The sequence below is a fragment of the Triplophysa rosa genome, linkage group LG8 (assembly GCF_024868665.1).
Source record: "Triplophysa rosa linkage group LG8, Trosa_1v2, whole genome shotgun sequence".
Classification (NCBI taxonomy): Eukaryota; Metazoa; Chordata; class Actinopteri; order Cypriniformes; family Nemacheilidae; genus Triplophysa; species Triplophysa rosa.
Genome location: NC_079897.1, coordinates 18,173,767 through 18,192,101, shown reverse-complemented (window position 1 = coordinate 18,192,101; position 18,335 = coordinate 18,173,767). Strand labels below are relative to the sequence as shown.

At 38.5% G+C, this 18,335-nt stretch overlaps 2 protein-coding genes across 4 annotated transcripts; both read left to right on the top strand.

Annotated features, from left to right (window-relative positions):
- Window positions 1–330: 330 nt before the first annotated feature.
- On the top strand, window positions 331–8,275 carry p3h3 (prolyl 3-hydroxylase 3). Of its 2 annotated transcripts, XM_057340839.1 has the most exons (16): window positions 335–763; window positions 1,579–1,763; window positions 1,962–2,120; window positions 2,186–2,372; window positions 2,491–2,622; window positions 2,950–3,092; window positions 3,265–3,354; window positions 3,449–3,501; window positions 3,912–3,991; window positions 4,248–4,375; window positions 4,506–4,601; window positions 4,683–4,833; window positions 4,930–5,047; window positions 6,943–7,018; window positions 7,362–7,502; window positions 7,704–8,275. In XM_057340839.1, exons 1-16 carry the CDS (start codon window positions 463–465, stop codon window positions 7,869–7,871), a joined length of 2,208 nt encoding a protein of 735 aa, XP_057196822.1. In that variant the 5' UTR covers window positions 335–462; the 3' UTR covers window positions 7,872–8,275. The 2 variants fall into 2 exon arrangements, 1 of the variants encoding a protein (XP_057196822.1); XR_008963429.1 differs by lacking the exon at window positions 7,704–8,275 and having other exon boundaries at window positions 331–763; window positions 6,948–7,018; window positions 7,362–7,477.
- A 3,284-nt stretch (window positions 8,276–11,559) lies between these two features.
- On the top strand, window positions 11,560–17,894 carry gnb3a (guanine nucleotide binding protein (G protein), beta polypeptide 3a). 2 transcript variants are annotated; one of them, XM_057340904.1, is made up of 9 exons: window positions 11,560–11,738; window positions 13,407–13,535; window positions 13,852–13,997; window positions 14,237–14,300; window positions 14,662–14,824; window positions 15,943–16,009; window positions 16,104–16,305; window positions 16,742–16,958; window positions 17,125–17,894. In XM_057340904.1, the coding sequence occupies exons 2-9, from the start codon at window positions 13,479–13,481 to the stop codon at window positions 17,229–17,231; spliced, it is 1,023 nt and encodes a 340-aa protein (XP_057196887.1). In that variant the 5' UTR covers window positions 11,560–11,738; window positions 13,407–13,478; the 3' UTR covers window positions 17,232–17,894. The 2 variants fall into 2 exon arrangements, with proteins under 2 accessions (XP_057196887.1, XP_057196886.1); XM_057340903.1 differs by lacking the exon at window positions 11,560–11,738 and adding an exon at window positions 12,423–12,638.
- The last annotated feature ends 441 nt before the right edge of the window (window positions 17,895–18,335 follow it).

The following is an 18,335-nucleotide window of genomic DNA, read 5'->3' as shown; positions in this document are numbered from 1 at the left end:
AATGTCGTTCCACAGGTCTAGGCTTCATCCATTAGTATTTTTCTGAAGTCTGTAGACAGACTATAATGTGATTTAGCTGACCGATAACATGAGCTAAGGGGTGGGGCTTGTGCTTATGACGGCTATTAAAGAGGAGTCGATTCCTTTAATGGAATCGATTCTCAACGCCTTGGAATTCTTTTTGGAATCGATTCCCAGCCCTAACTGAAATGTCCCTGTTACTTTCTGTTTCTAAATGATTACTAGTCAAACACTAAACCAAGCAAAGAATGAAAAGAAAGAAAGAAGACATCGAAAATATGTTTAGTGTACGCTGACATTGACTCGTATTATTCCAGTGGGTTACGCGCGCGCGCACACACACATACACGTCTTTTTTCGTTTCTTGCTGCCAGGCACATATTTCCCCTCATTCCTCTCAGATCTCCTCCCTCCTTTCATCCAAACTACAGTCTCTGCATTATGGCGCTACGCTCAAACTCATGCCATGTATACGTGGCGTTACAAATAGCACTTTTCTTCGTTATAAATAATGCATCTGTAACTGGAAGCAGTGGGCAGTCTTCCGAGAGTTTATCCGGACTTTTACCTCCATACGATGAGCTCTATTACCGCGGGGTTCGGGCGTATTTTACGGAAGAATGGGAGCGAGCTGCGGAGTTCATAGAGAAATCCATATCCACTCGAGAAACGCTTCTTAAAACGAGACGCAAATGTCACGACGAGTGTTTGTCTGCAGGAGATGACAGACTCTCCAAACTGGGTAAATCACCACTTTTTGTATAGATGCACATAAAGAGTGTTTATGCATGACTATCACATCTTATGTGTGTCTAAAGCATACAAACCTAAACACTAAAGCATAAACTAAAATATAAAGCATGGTCTTAAAACGGCCGGGAGTCTGGAGTTTTCTATGATTGCATCTTTAACTAGTTGTGTTTGAATAGTAATACCGTTTTGTGTTGTTTGTTTTTGTGTGTGTATGTGTGGCCTTGTTTTTATATCCCGTTGGGGACCTAAACCTGAATACACACCAACTAATGGGGACCAAAATTGAGGTCCCCACGGGCACAAAAGCTTATAAATCGTACATAACAATATTTTTTAAAAATCTAAAAGTGCAAACAGTTTTCTATGATCTTTAGGTTTAGGGGTAGGGGATAAAATATACAGTTTGTACAGTATAAAAATCATTACGCCTATGGACTGTCCCCACGGAGATAATAAACCAGACATGTGTGTGTGTGTGTGTGTGTGTGGACTTGGTTTTTATATGTTAGTGGGGACCTAAACCTGAATGCACACCAACTCATGGGGACTGGTGTCACTGTGGGGACCAAAATTGAGGTCCCCACGGGCACAAAAGCTTATAAATTGTACAGATCGATAATTTTTGAAAATATGAAAATGCAAAAAGTTTTCTACGATCTTTAGGGTTAGGGGTAGGGTTAGGGGATAAAATATACAGTTTGTACAGTATACAACTCATTACGCCTATGGACTGTCCCCACGGAGATAATAAAACATACATGTGTGTGTGTGTGCGTGCGTGTGTGTGCGTGTGTGTGTGTGTAGATGCATTAGATGGAAGTCTCTGGGATCTGTGGGCACTGGACTGGATCCAGCTCCGGGCAGAGTGTGTGAGGTTCTGTATGGGTCGAAGCGTCTCTCCTGCTGGTCTGCTGCCAGTATCTTCAGACATTGAGTATGAGTTTGGAACACGCAACCCTTACAACTTCCTGCAAGTCACGTATTACAAGGTACCACGACTCATGATAATGTTTATATGTGAAATCAAGGCTCAGTCATCCAGCAAAAATAAACCATTCTCATCCCAACACATGCCTGAACAAGACAGACTTTCTTGCATGCAGATCATGCAGCTATTTGTCAGATCTTTGTGAAATCTTTAGGTCAGGAGGTCAATGCTTTGAAATATTTGAAACCCCTTTACACAGTTGGATAAACTGCAGAAAGCAGCATCGGCTGCTCACACCTTCTTTGTGGCCAATCCAAGTCACCTGGAGATGAGGAACAACCTTGAGAAGTACAGGAGGATGACAGGAATGAAAGACGAAGCCTTTCAAGACAGAGAGAGAGAGCATGAGAAACACTGGGTAAGTCAAGTGACAGAAGATGAGAGAAAAATGAGGAAGCATTCTAACTCTCTTATCACCTTCAGGAGATGTATGATGCAGCCATCCAGGCTGAGAGCTCGTCTGATTGGTTGAAGGCAGTGATGAAGTGGGGCGAGTGTGTGAATGAGACGCTGAAGCAGACAGAGGAGTGCAGAGCTCAGTGTGTGACAGCGTCACAGGTTATTCCAGAGGAGCCAGACACAGTACAGGGCGTTTATGAGAGAGCTGCAGGTGAGAAAAACTAAATCATCCCTCGTATCTCGGCTTAAAATGCAGAGGCGACTGTAAGACATTTGTGAGATGCCCTTTCTGACAAGTGTGAACATTCTGTTGTGCCTTGTGTCTTCAGCCCTCTCTCTCTCATTGCTGTCATGCAAACAGACGTGTGTGTCCTTAGTGTCAATCCGACCTGGAAGGGTTTCTGCTGTGGAGGACTTTCTGCCAATGCAGTTAGAACATCTTCACATTGCACAGTACAAAGGTCAGGTGTTATTAAGACAAAAAGCACCAGTGTGGCGTTTGTAGGAACATATTGACAGAATGGCAGTTTGGGGGTAAATTATTTTTTGAAAGGGATATTTCACCCTAAAATGAAAATTAACATGATATTTCGAAGAATGTTGGTAACTAAACAACATTGGCCCCTGAGACATTTCTTAAAATAGTTTATTTTGTTTTCCACAGAAGAAATAGTCATATACAGATTTTTAATCACATGAGGGTGAATAATTGATGACAGAAATTGTATTTCTGGGTGAGTTATTCCTTCAACAAACTCTGTTATTATGTACTTTTCTCTGTCCCACAGCTGGTGACCTGAAGGGGGCAGTGGAGAGCCTGTGGTCCTTGTTGCTTTTTTACCCCACAGACTCAGACTCCCTCAGTAACCTGCAGCTATACACTCAAAATCTAGAAGGCGACACTGAAGCTCAGGAAACAGGACCCCTACAAGTAGGTTACAAGCATGATCACTGGATATATCACCTATCCGTCAATATGACACATGGGAGATGGAGAAATAATAAGCTGCATTTATATAAGTATATACTGTACTGTATATGTCTGTTGGCGTCAATGGCGCAGATCAATACAGACTTTAAAATTGTTATCTGTTCCTTTGAAGGAAATTGCCATGTATATCAGTAGAGCCCTGGAGGAGAAGAGGCTGCTATATTTTGGGATGGCAAACTTGGACTTTAAGTTCAGTGACCCGGTATTTGCCTTTATGTTGTTGGATTTTCTCTATGTGCGTTTTGTGCTCGCTTCTGAAACTGAAAGACCTCAGACTTACTGTGTGGTCCTGGCAGGATCTGTGGATGCCCGAGGACGTTGTGCCTGAGTCACTGCGAGAAAGCTGGAGGTAAGTCATGGAAAGACAAGAGTGATAGCCAGGGATTATGTGAAATACATTTACAGGTAGCTTTATAGGAGTAGTTCACCCAAAAATGAAAACTCTGTCATCATTTATTCACCCTCTTGTCATTTCAAACCTGTATGACTTTCTTTCTTCCGCAGAATACAAAAGAAGATATTTTGAAGAATGTTAATATCTGAACAACAGCACTACCCATTCACTTCTATTGTATGGACACAAAACCAATGCAAGTCAATGGGTACCGTAGTTGTTTGGTTGTTCTTCAAAATCACTTCTTTTGTGTTCTGCAGAAGAAAGTAAGTCACACAGGTTTGAAATGACAAGAGGGTAAATGAATGACAACAGAATTAAAATTTTTGGGTGAACAATCCCTTCAAACCTTTTCTTCTTCTCAGAGCAGAGAAACAGCTGCTTCATGAGAAACTAAAGCAGGGAGAGAAAGTTGAAGAAGTGGATGACAGTGGATTTTACGCAGGTACGATCACTTTCCGTCCACATTTAACCCTTTCGTTCTTTTTTTATAATATAATGGCCTAATGTGATGCATAAACTGCAAAATATTTGCACATTCTGTTGAACATAATCACATTTTTATCCTTTATGATGTTAAAAACATCATATTTCAAATCCCAATATTTTTCAAAATAATCTGCAGTAACATTATCTTATGTGTTATCTATCTTATTTATTTTTCACCTCTATCTTTCTCGCTCTCTGTGTCTCTGGCACAGGTGGTCCTGTTCCTGTGGTTGGTGTAACAATCACTATGGATGATCAGAGGCTAAACGGGACCAACCGCGTCGTGCTGGATGGAGTTTTATCTCAGTCTGAATGTGATCGCGTGATGCAGCTGGCAACTGTGAGCTTTTTAATAATCATTTTAAAATCTGACCTTTCAATTGCTGGTTTTAAGTGAAATGCACATCAGACTCTCGACCAATAGAGAGCAGTTGAAGAATCTTACATCTCATCATGTGTTGATGATTCAGGTTGCTGCATCAGTGGGTGATGGTTACCGGGGGCGACGCTCTCCTCACACACCGCATGAGAAATTTGAGGGTTTGACTGTTCTCAGGGCACTCAAGGTATATTACTTAATCCGTGAAACATGCTAGAATCATTTATCGTATACAAATTCTTACTCCAAAAACGCGTTTGTTTGCCAGTTGGCTCAGGATGGGCTGGTTAACCAATCAGATGCCAGACTGCTACATGAGATCGGCGAAACCGCCAGAGTTCTGATGCACTCGCACTTCAGAAGTCATTCCACTCTTTACTTTTCCTACACACATTTGGTGTGTCGCTCCGCCATCCCAGGTACATACAATTGTGCTAGGACAAGAATTGTCATTCACACATGGGTTTACATCTCACTTTGATGCTCTGTGGATGCATGTTACTGTGTGTGTGAAGGGCACCAGGAGGGGCGGTCGGATCTTTCTCATCCGGTTCACGTGGATAACTGCATCCTGGAGCCGGAAACCAGGCAGTGCTGGAGAGAACCTCCTGCCTTCGTTCATCGAGACCTCAGGTGCATAGAGGAAGGCAGGCTTCTGTCAGTTACTTTTGTCATGATCACTAGACAATGTATACAAACATTCCCTTCAAACAAACAGCAGATTGTCATTGCTGTTAACCGTGTCAGAGAAATAGTGTTGGTGTTTGTTAATAAATCTCATTTGCTTAGAAAATTACTTAATTTAAATTGGTCTTTCACAATCTTACTGCCCTCTCCCCTCCACTTTTGCTTGCTGTCCTCTCAAAAATAAAGGTTATAGATGAGGTAACTCACAGTTTCTACCAATCTCATATTAATCTTGAGTACCTATATTTTTCAGATTCGCTTAATAGGACTAGGTGTTATAATCCCACTATTTCAGCACAGTTTAATTCCCCAATAGGACATTTCCCACACTTTATGCATGACGTGGGTAGCAGTCAAGAATATGAATAGAGGAAAGGATGTCTGAGGTTTCACTTGGTTCGTCGGGTAGGCATCCTCTGTGTTTGGGGGATATATTATTATAGAAATACATAGCATATTTATACTTACCTTTCCTTGCTGTTATCAGAGAGACATCTCATGAGTTGTGTGTCCGTTCCCACTTTCATCACATCCATTATCCTGGGTGAAAGATGCCTTTTGGTGAGGTGCTGCTGATAATGACCTTTGTATGGTTCCCAACAATGCGACACATCGTCAGTTGTGCACCTTAGCCTCATTGGGTGTTTCGGCCCTTTATCAAAAGACACCCTCAGCCAAGGGAGGCCCACCGCAGGATGATCAGACCCTGGGTCTAGTTGCATAAACTTAGCCGCTAAGTTAAGACTGCGTCTAAACAACTAGTCTCACTGACTAGCAATTAGTTAGGACTAATCAGTTTTACTTTTCATATTTCAATTAGACCAATCTACCTTTTTATGTAACTGACTTAATAAAATTATGACCAGTCTTGAAGAAAAGAATTGATGACTAACTTCTAAGACTAGTCTAAGCAGTTTATGCAACCGGCCACTGGGTGTGTGTTACATTGTTACATGGTCATTTGGCAGCCCTTGCTGTATAGAGTAGCATTGCATACTTCGTATCTTCGAAGAGTATTTAGTTTGATCAAAATTTATAAAAAACAGATTAAGATTAAAGTCAAGCTCCTGGAGGTGTGCAGAGGGGGCGGAACTACAGCACGAGCACACAATACATCATTACAGGCATTATCCCTGCATAACTGTTGATTCACTATAAGTTTGTGTTGTTTACATTATGCACGTACACACCGATTTCCAAGAAAACACAAACATACGACTTAGTTTGATTTACCGTGTGCGGTTCATGTCTGGCATCTTTTAGCGCTGGGACTGCGCCATCTATCAGTTTCAGACGATCTCCAAATCAAGCGTTATATCCACCGTTTATATAACATTCCTCACCGAAATGCAGTGAGCAAACAAACACAGCTAAACTTCTGTCAGCCGAGTGAAGCGGCATTGATGGGCGTGCTCTTTCTCATGCTGGCTGGTTGACGCGTGGGCTTGCTCTTTCTCTCACGCTCGCGCGTGAGCATGCTCTTTTGCTTGGTGGATGACACGTGGGCATGCTCTTTTGCTCGGTGGATTACGCGTGGCCGTGCTTTTCCGGGAGAATTGTCCAATAAGGGACTAAGAACCCTTGTTACAAAACGGGAATCCATGTTCGAAAAAAACTTTCCGAAACCTGGCGAAGTGAATCGAGCACAGAAATAATACGTCATATGTTTACCTCATTTTTTGACAAGTTGGCCATGTTAAGCTTGAGAAGCCAGCACGTTTAACAGTGTAAAGAAGTCAGAATGCATGAAATAGCATGTTACCTATGCTTTAAAAAGCCCCAAAAAACACAACTGTTTCATTCGCACACACAATAATGTGGATGTACTGATGTCTTTGCAGTGCAGTTCTTTACCTGAATGATGATTTTGAAGGCGGTGAATTCTTCTTCACTGATCGAGATGCTAAAACAGTCACCGTAAGTTTTGTTTTTTAATATTCATCTTAGAAGCACTATTAACACTTAAAGGCATAGTTCCTCAAAAATACAATTTCTTTCATCATTTATTTACAACCTGTATATGACACTTTCTTCTGTGGAACACAACAGAAGATATTTTCAGAAATGTCTCAGTGATTTTGTGTCCATACAATGGAAGTGAGTGAGGGCCAGTGTTCTTCAGAAGAAAGTAGGTCATAGGTCTGGAATGACATAAGAGTGGGAAAATGAAGAAAGAATCTTTTGGTGAACTATCCTATTAACTTTGTCTAATGGAATAGTTTGTTAGAAACTGTTTTCTCTACATTTTTCTCTCTTTTAGGCAAACGTTAAGCCAACCTGTGGGCGACTTGTGGGATTCACATCAGGACCTGTCAATCCTCATGGTGTTACTGCCATAACCGCCGGTCGACGATGTGCATTGGCACTCTGGTTCACCACTAAAAAGCACCACAGAGATATGGTGAGAAACCGTTATGTGCTGAGCTCATCAGAAAGTATTGCTTACAACAAACATTTGTGCATTTAAATTAACATTTCCCCACTTAGCAGATGTCTATCCAAAGAGACTTGAATGATAGCGTTGGTATGTCTATAATGATAACAGCGTGATCAAGTTCCCGTATGCATATAACACCATTTCTGTATATATGTGTCCTCCTAGGAGCGTGAGGAGGCTGAGGCCTTATGGGCAGCAGATGGACACAGTGTAGTAAAAGAAGAGAAGGATGATGGCAAAAGTCCCTCAAATTCTGCCCGCCGTGGGAGAAGCCAGGTCAGAGAGAAGAGCAAAGATAGAGAAAGAGTGACAGGGAGGCGGGATGAGCTGTAAGAGTGCACAGCTGAATGAGCCAATCAGACGAGAGACAGTATATCGCTCATGTGCCCATGGACATTGATTTTCATGCTGCCTGTGCGTCCTGTCATCTTGTCATGAACACTAGTTTAATTTTATTTCAGACTACACCACGTGGATATGTCTCTATATGTTGATTGTACGTATGTATGTGTGTGTGTGTGTGTGCGTGCGTGCGTGTGTGTGTGTGCGTGCTTAGGTTTCAGGATGGCACTGTGTGTGTTTTTATGGTTGTTATGAATAAATATTGTTATGAAATAATAAAGAAATAGTCAATAGAATAATGAACTGAAGTAATTTATTATTCACTTTTATTGTTATTTACTCTCTGATGTTTAAATTAAATGGAAAAATCTTACTGTTTTCAGAATATTTTCTTATTTCTTTCCCCAAAGTGATGAATGATTGTGTAAGAATAACACATCTGTCTACTACAATACATAATGGCAAATATTCTCTATTCACAACTTTTGTTGCTTTATTTTTGTTTGTTTTGTTAAATGTTAGTATGTTGTGTTTGGATGTAGCGTAACACCCTGAATTGGTAAAAATTTTGACATTGACATTAGAGGGTAAATTATTATTTCTTTATTTATTATTTCTGGAAAAAAGAGTAGAGAGCAATACATGAGCAGGTAGTGAGATTGAGTGAGTAAGTCGTGAAAGGACTGCAGCACATTAGCTCTGATGGAATGAGCGAGAGACAGTAAGAGAGGGAGGGGGAGAGAGGTATGTGGAGGGGTAAAGAGAAATAGAGCGAGATTACAGATAATCCCTCATAAATGAGTGCATTTGTTTATGAAGTTTACAAATCTCCCACTTAGAATATGGAATAATAAATCAGGCAAGAAATGGTTTAATCATTCATACCCTGCACCCCATATCAACACGATGCTCCTTCCATTAAACCCAAAGCCTTCTCCTAATGCACTCCTGCCTTATTTTACTAGCCATTGACCCTCTCAATACTTGCGTGCTAATCTGGATCCTGATGTAGAATGGTGTGGATAAAATGGCTGGTGGTTAATGAGGGGTTAATCTTATACACCTGACACTAAGCCTAGAAAACCGTTAAAAGCAAAATATGGACAGAGCTCTTATGACCAAGAGCCTTTCAAAAGATGTTTGAATATCACAGAGATATGTTTTTAAATTATATATATTTTTTACTTTGTCTTAATATAAACATTATACAGAATACGCTATCGGTCAAAAGTTTGGGATAACTCATTCTTTATTTATATTTTTCCACATTTTAGAATAACAGTAAAATCATCAAAACCATGGATGGAATAATACAGTTGTAACTTTGGGAATTATGTTGTGACTCAAAGCATTCAAAATAAATGAATTCTGTTCTAATTTAGCACCTTCAAAGTAGTCACCCTTTGACTAGAATTTGCAAAATCGTTTTTTTGGCATTTTATAAACCAGCTTCTTGATGTCTCAAAATGAGATGCTTTTTAAACAGTATTGAAGGAATTTCCATCAATGCTGGACTCTTATTGGCTGCTTTTTATTCATTATTTTGTCCAAGTAATCCATTTCCTTTTCTTTTTTTGAATGTAGTTTTAATTAAGTAATCCAATAATTTCAAACATCGAAACATATACCTTCAGATTAAAAGATTTTTCAGAGCATGAGAAGCATTTTTGTCAAGTGATCCCAAACTTTTGACCAGTAGAGTGTTATATTTTCTCTAACTTCTTTTATATACTGAGCTAATGATATTTTAATTACAATTTTCTGATCCTCACACAAACCTTCTTGCTTTTTCTTGCGTAAAGCAGAACGAGGGATCCGATCCAATGGAACTGGTTTCTGGTTTCACATTTCCACAGTAAGTGTGATAATGCTAATGAATTAATAAAAGTTTCCAAAAATAAGGTTCAAACCTTAATAAAAAATACTTTTATAACCAATTATAAACAATTGTTTTTATAAGGTTATAACCCCAATACTAATTTTAACCTAACCCTTACACAACTATTGTTTTTCTTTAAAGGGATACTCCACCCTAAAATGAAAATTCTGTCATCATTTACTCATTCTCAAGTTGTTCCAAACCTGTATACATGTCTTTGTTCTGTTGAACACAAAGAAAGATATTTAGAAGAATGTTAGCAAGTGAGATTTCTGGGGTAGACAAAAATGGTAGTCAATGGTGCCCCAGAAATCTCAGTTGCTAACATTCATCCAAAATATTTTTGTGTTCAACAGAATAAAGAAATGCATACAGGTTTGGAACAACTTGAGGATGAGTAATTCATGACAGAATTTTTATTTTTGGGTGGACTATGTCTTCAACATTTATAGACATAGTATGTGTAAAATTGAATGCTTTCGGATTAGACTATTATCTAATGTAGGTAAACCCTGCCTCAAACACACACACACAATCATGTACAATACATTTAATGTGACATTGAACCTAATCTAATGCAGCACAGCACGTAACTTCATCTCAATGTTCATCCATGCAAAAGAAACCCCCTCCTTTTTGTCCTAATACAATATAATCCCCCAACCCCTCCTAAATCGGGTGATAATTTTATCCACCATGCTGTGATGTTTTGTCTGGTTTAGAGAAGTAGGGAGCACAAGTTATATTTATAATAATGATAGCTGGTCAGATCTAAATCAGGACACCAAACTGATTTAAGCCTTAAATGTAGACAGGCTTTTAAGCTCTTTTACTGTACGATATTCTGTTACGATCTTCACTCATTTCACTTCACTAACATTTCTCCAAATGAAGTAATATAGATATTCCCATTAGCTATAAATTATCTTTCATTCACAGTAACAAGACACTGATATAAATGTGATGAAACAACATTGTGCATTCTTAAAAAAAGATGCTTCAAAAGGTTCTTTGATGCCATAGAGAAAAAAATTCACCGTTTCACAAAAGGTTCTTTGCAGTGAAAAAAGGTTCTTCAGATTATAAAAAGGTAAGAAAGAGATGACTGAATTCTGGTTCTTTGTGGAATCAATAGTTTTTTTGTGGAACCGGTAATAGTTCTTCTATGGCATTGCTGTGAAGAACCTTTTAAGCATCTTTATTTTTAAGAGTGTGCTGTTGTATCAAAATAATGATCTGTGCCTGCATTATAAAGTAATGTTATAATATAGATGTATATTATAATTTACAGTTAAATCCTGTAAAAGATTGGATTTTTTCTTTATCGTAACTGCTTTTAGTCCATATTTAGTGTTTTACTATTGGTGCTCCTAAAAGGACACACCTGATGAATGGTCATTATTTAAAAAGACCTAGGACAGTTTTTTGGAAGGTGGGCCCCTTTTTAGGAGGGCCGTGACGTAACCTCAGTCGTAGGGTCTGGGACAATGTTCTTGGTTGTCCCCTCAAAAACATAAGAACCCTATTCACTTGGTTTCCAAAACATCCCATGCAAGGCAAATTTCTATATTTAGTGACCTTTTTTTATTTACGCTTTTTGAGGGGATAAATGAGAAATGTAAGCAATAAAAGCAGAAAAGAGTGAAATCTATTGTCTTCTTCCTCACCTGGCCCGTCATTTTCAACACCTGGTTTAGTGTCATGTGACCTCATGACCTGATTCTCTCCACTATTTAGTTCTCTTGTCGTTTGCTGTCTGTTATCGCCTCCCTCTCACTGTCTCCATCCCAGGCTTTATCCCTTCAGCCCTGATCTCACTTCATCCCCTCCAATCCTTGCCTGCCCATCACAAAAGCATCATAGAGTTTACAGACACAGAGAGAAAACGTGAATGAAACACATTTGGCTTTGAAAAAGACCAGTGGATGGACGGAGAGCTGAAAAGGAACAAGAAACACAAGTGAAGTTGAGAGGAACAGGTAGGGAACTTTTCCACTCGTTCTGTTGTATATTTTGTGTTTGTTAACAAATGCTTTGTTTTTTATTCACAAATATAACCATGTTAGAACTGTAACAAATTAGTTTTAGAAAATTCTTACTCTAGACTCTTGTCTGTAGTGATATGGTACTTTTACATTGTATACAGTGATGCTTCAGGCTAAATGTATTATCGTAGTAGAAATTCAATGTTGAGACACAGTTTTGTTAATTAATCATATTGTAAGGAAGGTTTAAAATGTTATTCATTTCAAATTATATAACTTCATATTAGTCTAAACAATGTTTGTCTCTTTAACAAAGTAATTTGCAAAAAGGTCCAGTCAACATTCAAATGAAGGCTTGGCCACATTGTCCGACCCATTACAAGCTCTCTGTCTTTCTCTCCGACTATCCCCCCACATCTCCCCCACCATCCCATGCTCTTATATCCAGATGCAAAGAGCAGTCAATAATCGGATGAGAGCAGATTTGATTCAAAAGGCCTCCCTTAAAATCTCAGCTCTGGATTTAAACTCTCTCTCATTTAGTTATGTTATAATGGTGTTCGTAGTCGTATTGATCATAGCATTCCCATTGTTTAGTTAACACTGATGACAGCAGAGGACTGGTACAAACCATCATTTCTAGGTACCGAGTTGTCAATGAGTTCCGGAAAAGAGAAATTTGACTATTTACCTTATTTCATGCCTATTAGAGCAGTTCCCTCCCACCGGTCCACCTCACTCCCATCCACACCCTTCTGTTCTCACGCGCTCTCCTATCAAACAAATTTTAGGCAAAAGTCATTTGGTCATGAGAGCTCAGGAGAGACACTAAGATTCGAAAAACAATACTAGGAAAAGGAAATAGTTTACATTAATCTGGTTGGAATTGATAAGGTAAGACATAACTTTCAAAGACTTAAGATGTGTGTTCAATAATTCAGGAAAGTATTTTATTTGGTATTTAGGCAATGCTGTTGATAAATCATACTACGGCACAATAATTATACATTATACATGTCTGAAATTAAAAAGTAATTTCTGATATCTGATATCGATGTCTGTCAATATTATTTTGTCTACAAAGAACTTGAACTTAAAATTTTCGTGTGACTCTCGATAATATCCATGTATATGTAAAGTGGGATTCATATTTTACAACATTTAATTTACATTTAATAAATGAAAAATGGCGAGGAATTGTCAGAATATCTGTTGTAGTTTTACACAATCCTAAAACAGATTTAAACTGGATTTTGAATCCTACCACCCACTGTATTTATGAAAGTATGTAGTGTAATATATGATTGCATATGAGAAAGTCTGAATTATAACGCTAGAAAAAGCTGTGTATTGTACAACAATGTACTGGACCCTTCATCTTTGTATGTTTGTGGCTGTAAGGTGGTGTAAGCGATATGTTTGCATGCGCCCTTATTTGTGAGGATTTGCAAACCAGGTTAGGGAAACTTTGAATTGCAAATATCTGTTGAAGGGGCAACCGAAGATATATTTCTATGAAAGCGAAAACAATGACCTCTACCCACAGCCAGTAAAATAAATTGCATTGTCATAATCAAAACAACAGCTGTGATTACTGTACTGTGATTACAATAAAATGACAAAGACATGAATAATTATTCTAGTACACTTCTTCACCCCCAGACTTTTTTTTGGCTCAACTGATCTCACTTCCTGTATCTGTGCTTTGAGTGACTACATCTGACAACCGTTGCCATGGGTGAAATGGAGAAACTGCGAAAGGAGGCCGAGAGTCTGAAAGATCAGATCACTGTTAGTATTAAAAATATGTGACAAAACCAAAGTTAAAACTGTTTTAAACATTTGAATAAACAATTTAGTATCATAGACATACCTTTGTATAGCAACCTTGAGCTTGGGAAAGGCGCTTTATAAATAAAACGTATTATTATTATTATTATAGAACATTTGATATCACATCACAAAATATAGAGACATTCATTGTCGTAGTCTTTCGTTCTTTTTTTGACTTCTTAGCAAATGGAAACTGTTTGCTCAATGAAAGCTCTGAATGTTGTTTTGAGCTATCATATGATGTGGTCTGACATCTGATGTCTTTGCTATCTAGGCAGCTCGTAAAGCAGTGCAGGACCTCACACTACAGGATCATACGTCTGGGACATCTGTTGTGGGACGCGTCCAGCTGAAGATCAGAAAAACATTGAGAGGACACCTGTCCAAAATCTATGCCATGCACTGGGGGGGCGACACAAAGTAAACAAATCCAAACTCAAACATACAAATATAAGTGTTGGGTAGATAAACTCAAGGCGACACATTTATTATCTTGTCTTGTGTTCTTTTATCTTAATTTGAGATGCAAACCTGAAGTAATGCGGAGGTTGGAAGGCTGGAAAGAGTTTTGTTTGTTATAGTAGCTGTAAGTACAGAATGTACTATTGAAGTTTTTCCCAGAATTCATTTCTGTTTCCTTTCTTCTCATTCTGTCTCAGACTTTGTGTCAGTGCGTCTCAAGATGGCAAATTGATCGTATGGGACACTTGCACTACCAATAAGGTAATTTTTCATGGATACAGCCACACTCTCCACAGCCCGAGTCTCTGAAAAGCTCTAAAACATTGATAAATGTTATTGGTAAAAGTACAGTCCACAAAATCAGTCCAAACATCAGGCAAGCTTTTGCTTTAACCAGCTGTTGTGTGCATTTAAATGCAAATTATTTCTGGTCACGGCTATTAAGAAAATCAGTACCTGCCAGTGGTCAAATTTGTGTGCGAGAGGGAGGAGCCGTATTGAAATGAAATGAAGGCTGAAAGTAGGGCTGAAATGGTTTGTTTATTTTAAAACAGAGCACTGATGCATTGCCATATAAGTCAAACATGCATTATACAGTGATTGTGCCATGACTGTGATGTAGGTGCATGCCATCCCACTGAAGTCCTCATGGGTGATGACCTGTGCATACGCACCTTCAGGAAACATGGTTGCTTGTGGAGGACTTGACAACATGTGCTCCATCTATAATCTGAAGGGCAAAGATGGCAACGTTAAGGTCATGCGTGAGCTTGCGGCACACACAGGTAATGTCAATTCATGAACTGAGTAGCCTAAAGTTGCAGGCTGTAACTTTTTATAAACAAAATAAACAAAAATTTGTTTTTGATAGGGCTGCATGATAAATTGAAAATAATGTCTGTAAAGTACGGTTAAATGCTGCTTCATCTGAAAGCCAGAGGGCACTCTCGTGCAGAAACTCCAAATAAACGCTGCAGAAGTAGTACCATAACACACATCGTTCCAGGATATGCCTATGGGCATCTTTCTATCACTGTTCTTCAAGCCGCCTCGGGTATTTTCATGACAATAAAGTATATTTATAATGATGATGTTTGACAGGTATTGCTTTTTCAAATGCATGACTCAAACTCGCAATGATTTCAGATCGAGCAGCATTACCTACCGATCACAGAGTCGTGCTTCACAGACAAACTGTGCATGAAACATAATCGCAGACTTTGCAATATCATAATTGCTTTAGACAGGTCGATTTACGTGATATTTAGCGTTAATCGCGATTTATCATGCAGCCCTAGTTTATGAGTATGTGCATTTAAAAAATCATTGCTCAAAACTGTCTCCTTATTCTACCCCAATTTACATCACTAAGCTTAAAATAAGCATTTTTAAGTTAAACCGCCAAGTGAAAGTTCACAGGAAATGTCGGTTGAACACCATTTGACGTCAACCCATTTAAAGATCAATATGTAAAGTTATATTATTAAAGTTAAAATTTTATGTTTCAAACAAAGATGGCGATAGAGAGACAAAAGTTACAGATTGCACCTTTAATCTTAGCTAACCCGCATTTATTAAACGCCTCTCTGGAACACTTGATTTTGGACGTGTCACATAGAGAAAGCAAATATTTATGTATTGCTATATTGCTTTAATGTATATTTTACTAATCAAAAACGTAAACAATTTTTTTAAATAATTTACTATGCTTTATTACCTTATTTGGTAAATAACTGTGTATTAGTGGAGTAATGTACAGTAAACATTTCAATATTGCAGTATAAACCCTATCAGATGATGCAAGATACTGGTGATACATTATGACTTCAGTGTCTGAGAAAGTGATGGGACATTAGGTGTCTTTAGCAATTAAACCTGCTGTTTTGGGTGTTCTGTTAATCAGGTTATCTATCCAGCTGCCGTTTCATAAGTGACAGTGAAATCATCACCAGTTCTGGAGACTGCACCTGGTACACAATCATTTCGTTATTTAATTCTGCTATTAATAATGTATTCAGATAAGTGCTGTTTACTTAAAGTGACAATACCTCTGATCTTTTTCAGCTGTCTGTGGGACATTGAGACAGGAACACAGAAGACCATCTTTGCCGGTCACCTGGGAGACTGTATGTCTCTGGGTATGGCCCCTGACTTTAATACCTTCATCTCAGGAGCCTGTGACTTCACGGCTAAACTGTGGGACATCCGTGACGGCCAGTGCAGACAGACTTTCGCAGGTCATGAGAGTGACATCAATGCCATTGGGGTAAGAATGATCACCAAGGAAGCGTGAAATCCCTAAATCATGTCACAATCTTTGAGTTTTAAAATTTACATAAGTGGTGCATGAATTTAACTATTGCTCAAACCATAGGATTTGGCTAAGGGTGTCGACTTGGTTTGAACATTGGGAAGCTCGGGATTGAAGTGTCAACTGTGTGTTTGTTTGCATTTCTCATTGTATTCATATTGGGGTGTTGCATGTGCTAGTTTTAATTATTTGGAGGGTACCTTGCGCCAATACCCCCCCTACCAGAACTACGAATGTGGATTTGACACTTCAAGGTTTGGATTCAACAAGCAAGCAACCATAATGCAACCAAATCTGAATCAAACTACAGTCTCAAAGCAGAATAAACTAAATTTTATTAACATTGTTATAATCTATGCTAAATCATACCTCTCTCTCGATCACTCCTCAGTTTTTCCCCAATGGTAATGCAATTATCACTGGCTCCGATGATGCTTCCCTCAAGCTGTTCGACCTGCGTGCAGACCAGGAGCTCATGACCTTCCAGGACTCAAGCATCATGTGTGGAGTAACCTCTCTCGCTCCATCCTTTTCTGGAAGACTCCTTCTCGCTGGGTACGACGACTTCAACTGCAACGTCTGGGACACACTTAAGGCCGAGAGAGTGGGTGAGTTGAAAGGAAGAGATAAAAAGTTCGGAATATTACTATGAGTATTTTTGGCTTGTGGAGTCATCATTGCTTTTGTAATTCTGTTTGATGCTACTAGTGAAGGAAACACACCTCAACTTTCTACAGCACAACTTTTTTCTACAATAACGTTTTTCGTCCACAGGATCATTGGCTGGTCATGACAACAGGGTGAGCTGTATGGGAGTAACAGGTGATGGGATGGCCTGCTGCACAGGATCATGGGATAGCTTTTTGAAGATCTGGAACTAAGATCTGTCATCTCTGAGACAGTCAATATTAGCAGAATATATCAATGACAGGGTAAAACGTAAAGGTGACAATTTACACAGGACTATGGCAGATAGTTATAAGCAAGGGGATGTGTTTGTTGTGCCAAAACACAACAAGAAGGGTTGAGAATGAAACGATGGGCTGACTCGTAGAAAATCTTGTCAAAGAAATCATGCAATAATACAAATTTATTTTCAGGGACAGCTAATGCAAATGTGGGTATTTATAAGGCAGTTACCCGTCTGGGGATTTCTGATGTAATCTATGGATAGGGTCATTATTAACACAAGTGTGTTAGAACACATTATCAATATAGCATATGAATTAAGACTTTCAACATTAGTTGAGTCAAGCTTACCGATATCTACATAACAAATCCTATGCTATCAAACCTGTATGACAGAGGTTGCCAAAATAGTTGTGCAAGATCTCTGATTATACAATTATTTAAATCTACACAGGAATACATTTTCACTTTTATACAGTGTGGTTTACACACTATAAATAGATCAAACAAGAGTTTAGTGAGATTGAAGCTTTTGATGAATTTAGTGTTCGTTTTTTGATGGCGCATAAATAGTATCACCATTTTTCTTTTCTGTTCTTTTTCTTTATTCAAGTCAATAAAATACTGAGACAATACTGACTCAATTTTCTGCAAATCTGCTTTGAATCTTCGGTTCCACAAATATTGAATCATTTGAATGGACAAATTTCAACATTTTAGTATGCACAACAGATTTTTAAAAAGTTAATGTAATAATACTGTTCTGGACAGCCTAAAAAGACTTTGCAGATGTGCAAAAGTGTGAATTAAACTTGTATATGCATACTTCTATAGACCACTTTGATGTGAACACTGGTCCAGAAGCACTCTCGGTTTCAGCTTTTATTCATTCATTTAATCTTGAATAGATTAAGATATTTGTTTAACAATTTAAATTGGTTATACATTTTCTGTTGGGTGTATTTTGTTTAAACTTTTGTGTAGTGTTAAAAAACTGAAACAGGAAGTTCTTCCGGACCAGTGTTGCATCAGCGTTGTCTACATCATCCGAAGAGGTCTATACCTGGAATTACCGT

What these genes read in the sequence shown, in the direction of transcription:
- p3h3 (XM_057340839.1), top strand. Translation starts at nt 463, where the DNA reads ATGGCGCTACGCTCAAACTCATGCCATGTATACGTGGCGTTACAAATA. An exon ending in CGTTTATGAGAGAGCTGCAG is followed by an intron (nt 2,373 to 2,490) that starts GTGAGAAAAACT and finishes TTGTGTCTTCAG; the next exon opens with CCCTCTCTCTCTCATTGCTG. An exon ending in GAGATGCTAAAACAGTCACC is followed by an intron (nt 7,019 to 7,361) that starts GTAAGTTTTGTT and finishes TCTCTCTTTTAG; the next exon opens with GCAAACGTTAAGCCAACCTG.
- gnb3a (XM_057340904.1), top strand. Translation starts at nt 13,479, where the DNA reads ATGGGTGAAATGGAGAAACTGCGAAAGGAGGCCGAGAGTCTGAAAGAT. An exon ending in GTCTGAAAGATCAGATCACT is followed by an intron (nt 13,536 to 13,851) that starts GTTAGTATTAAA and finishes TTTGCTATCTAG; the next exon opens with GCAGCTCGTAAAGCAGTGCA. An exon ending in CACTGGGGGGGCGACACAAA is followed by an intron (nt 13,998 to 14,236) that starts GTAAACAAATCC and finishes ATTCTGTCTCAG; the next exon opens with ACTTTGTGTCAGTGCGTCTC.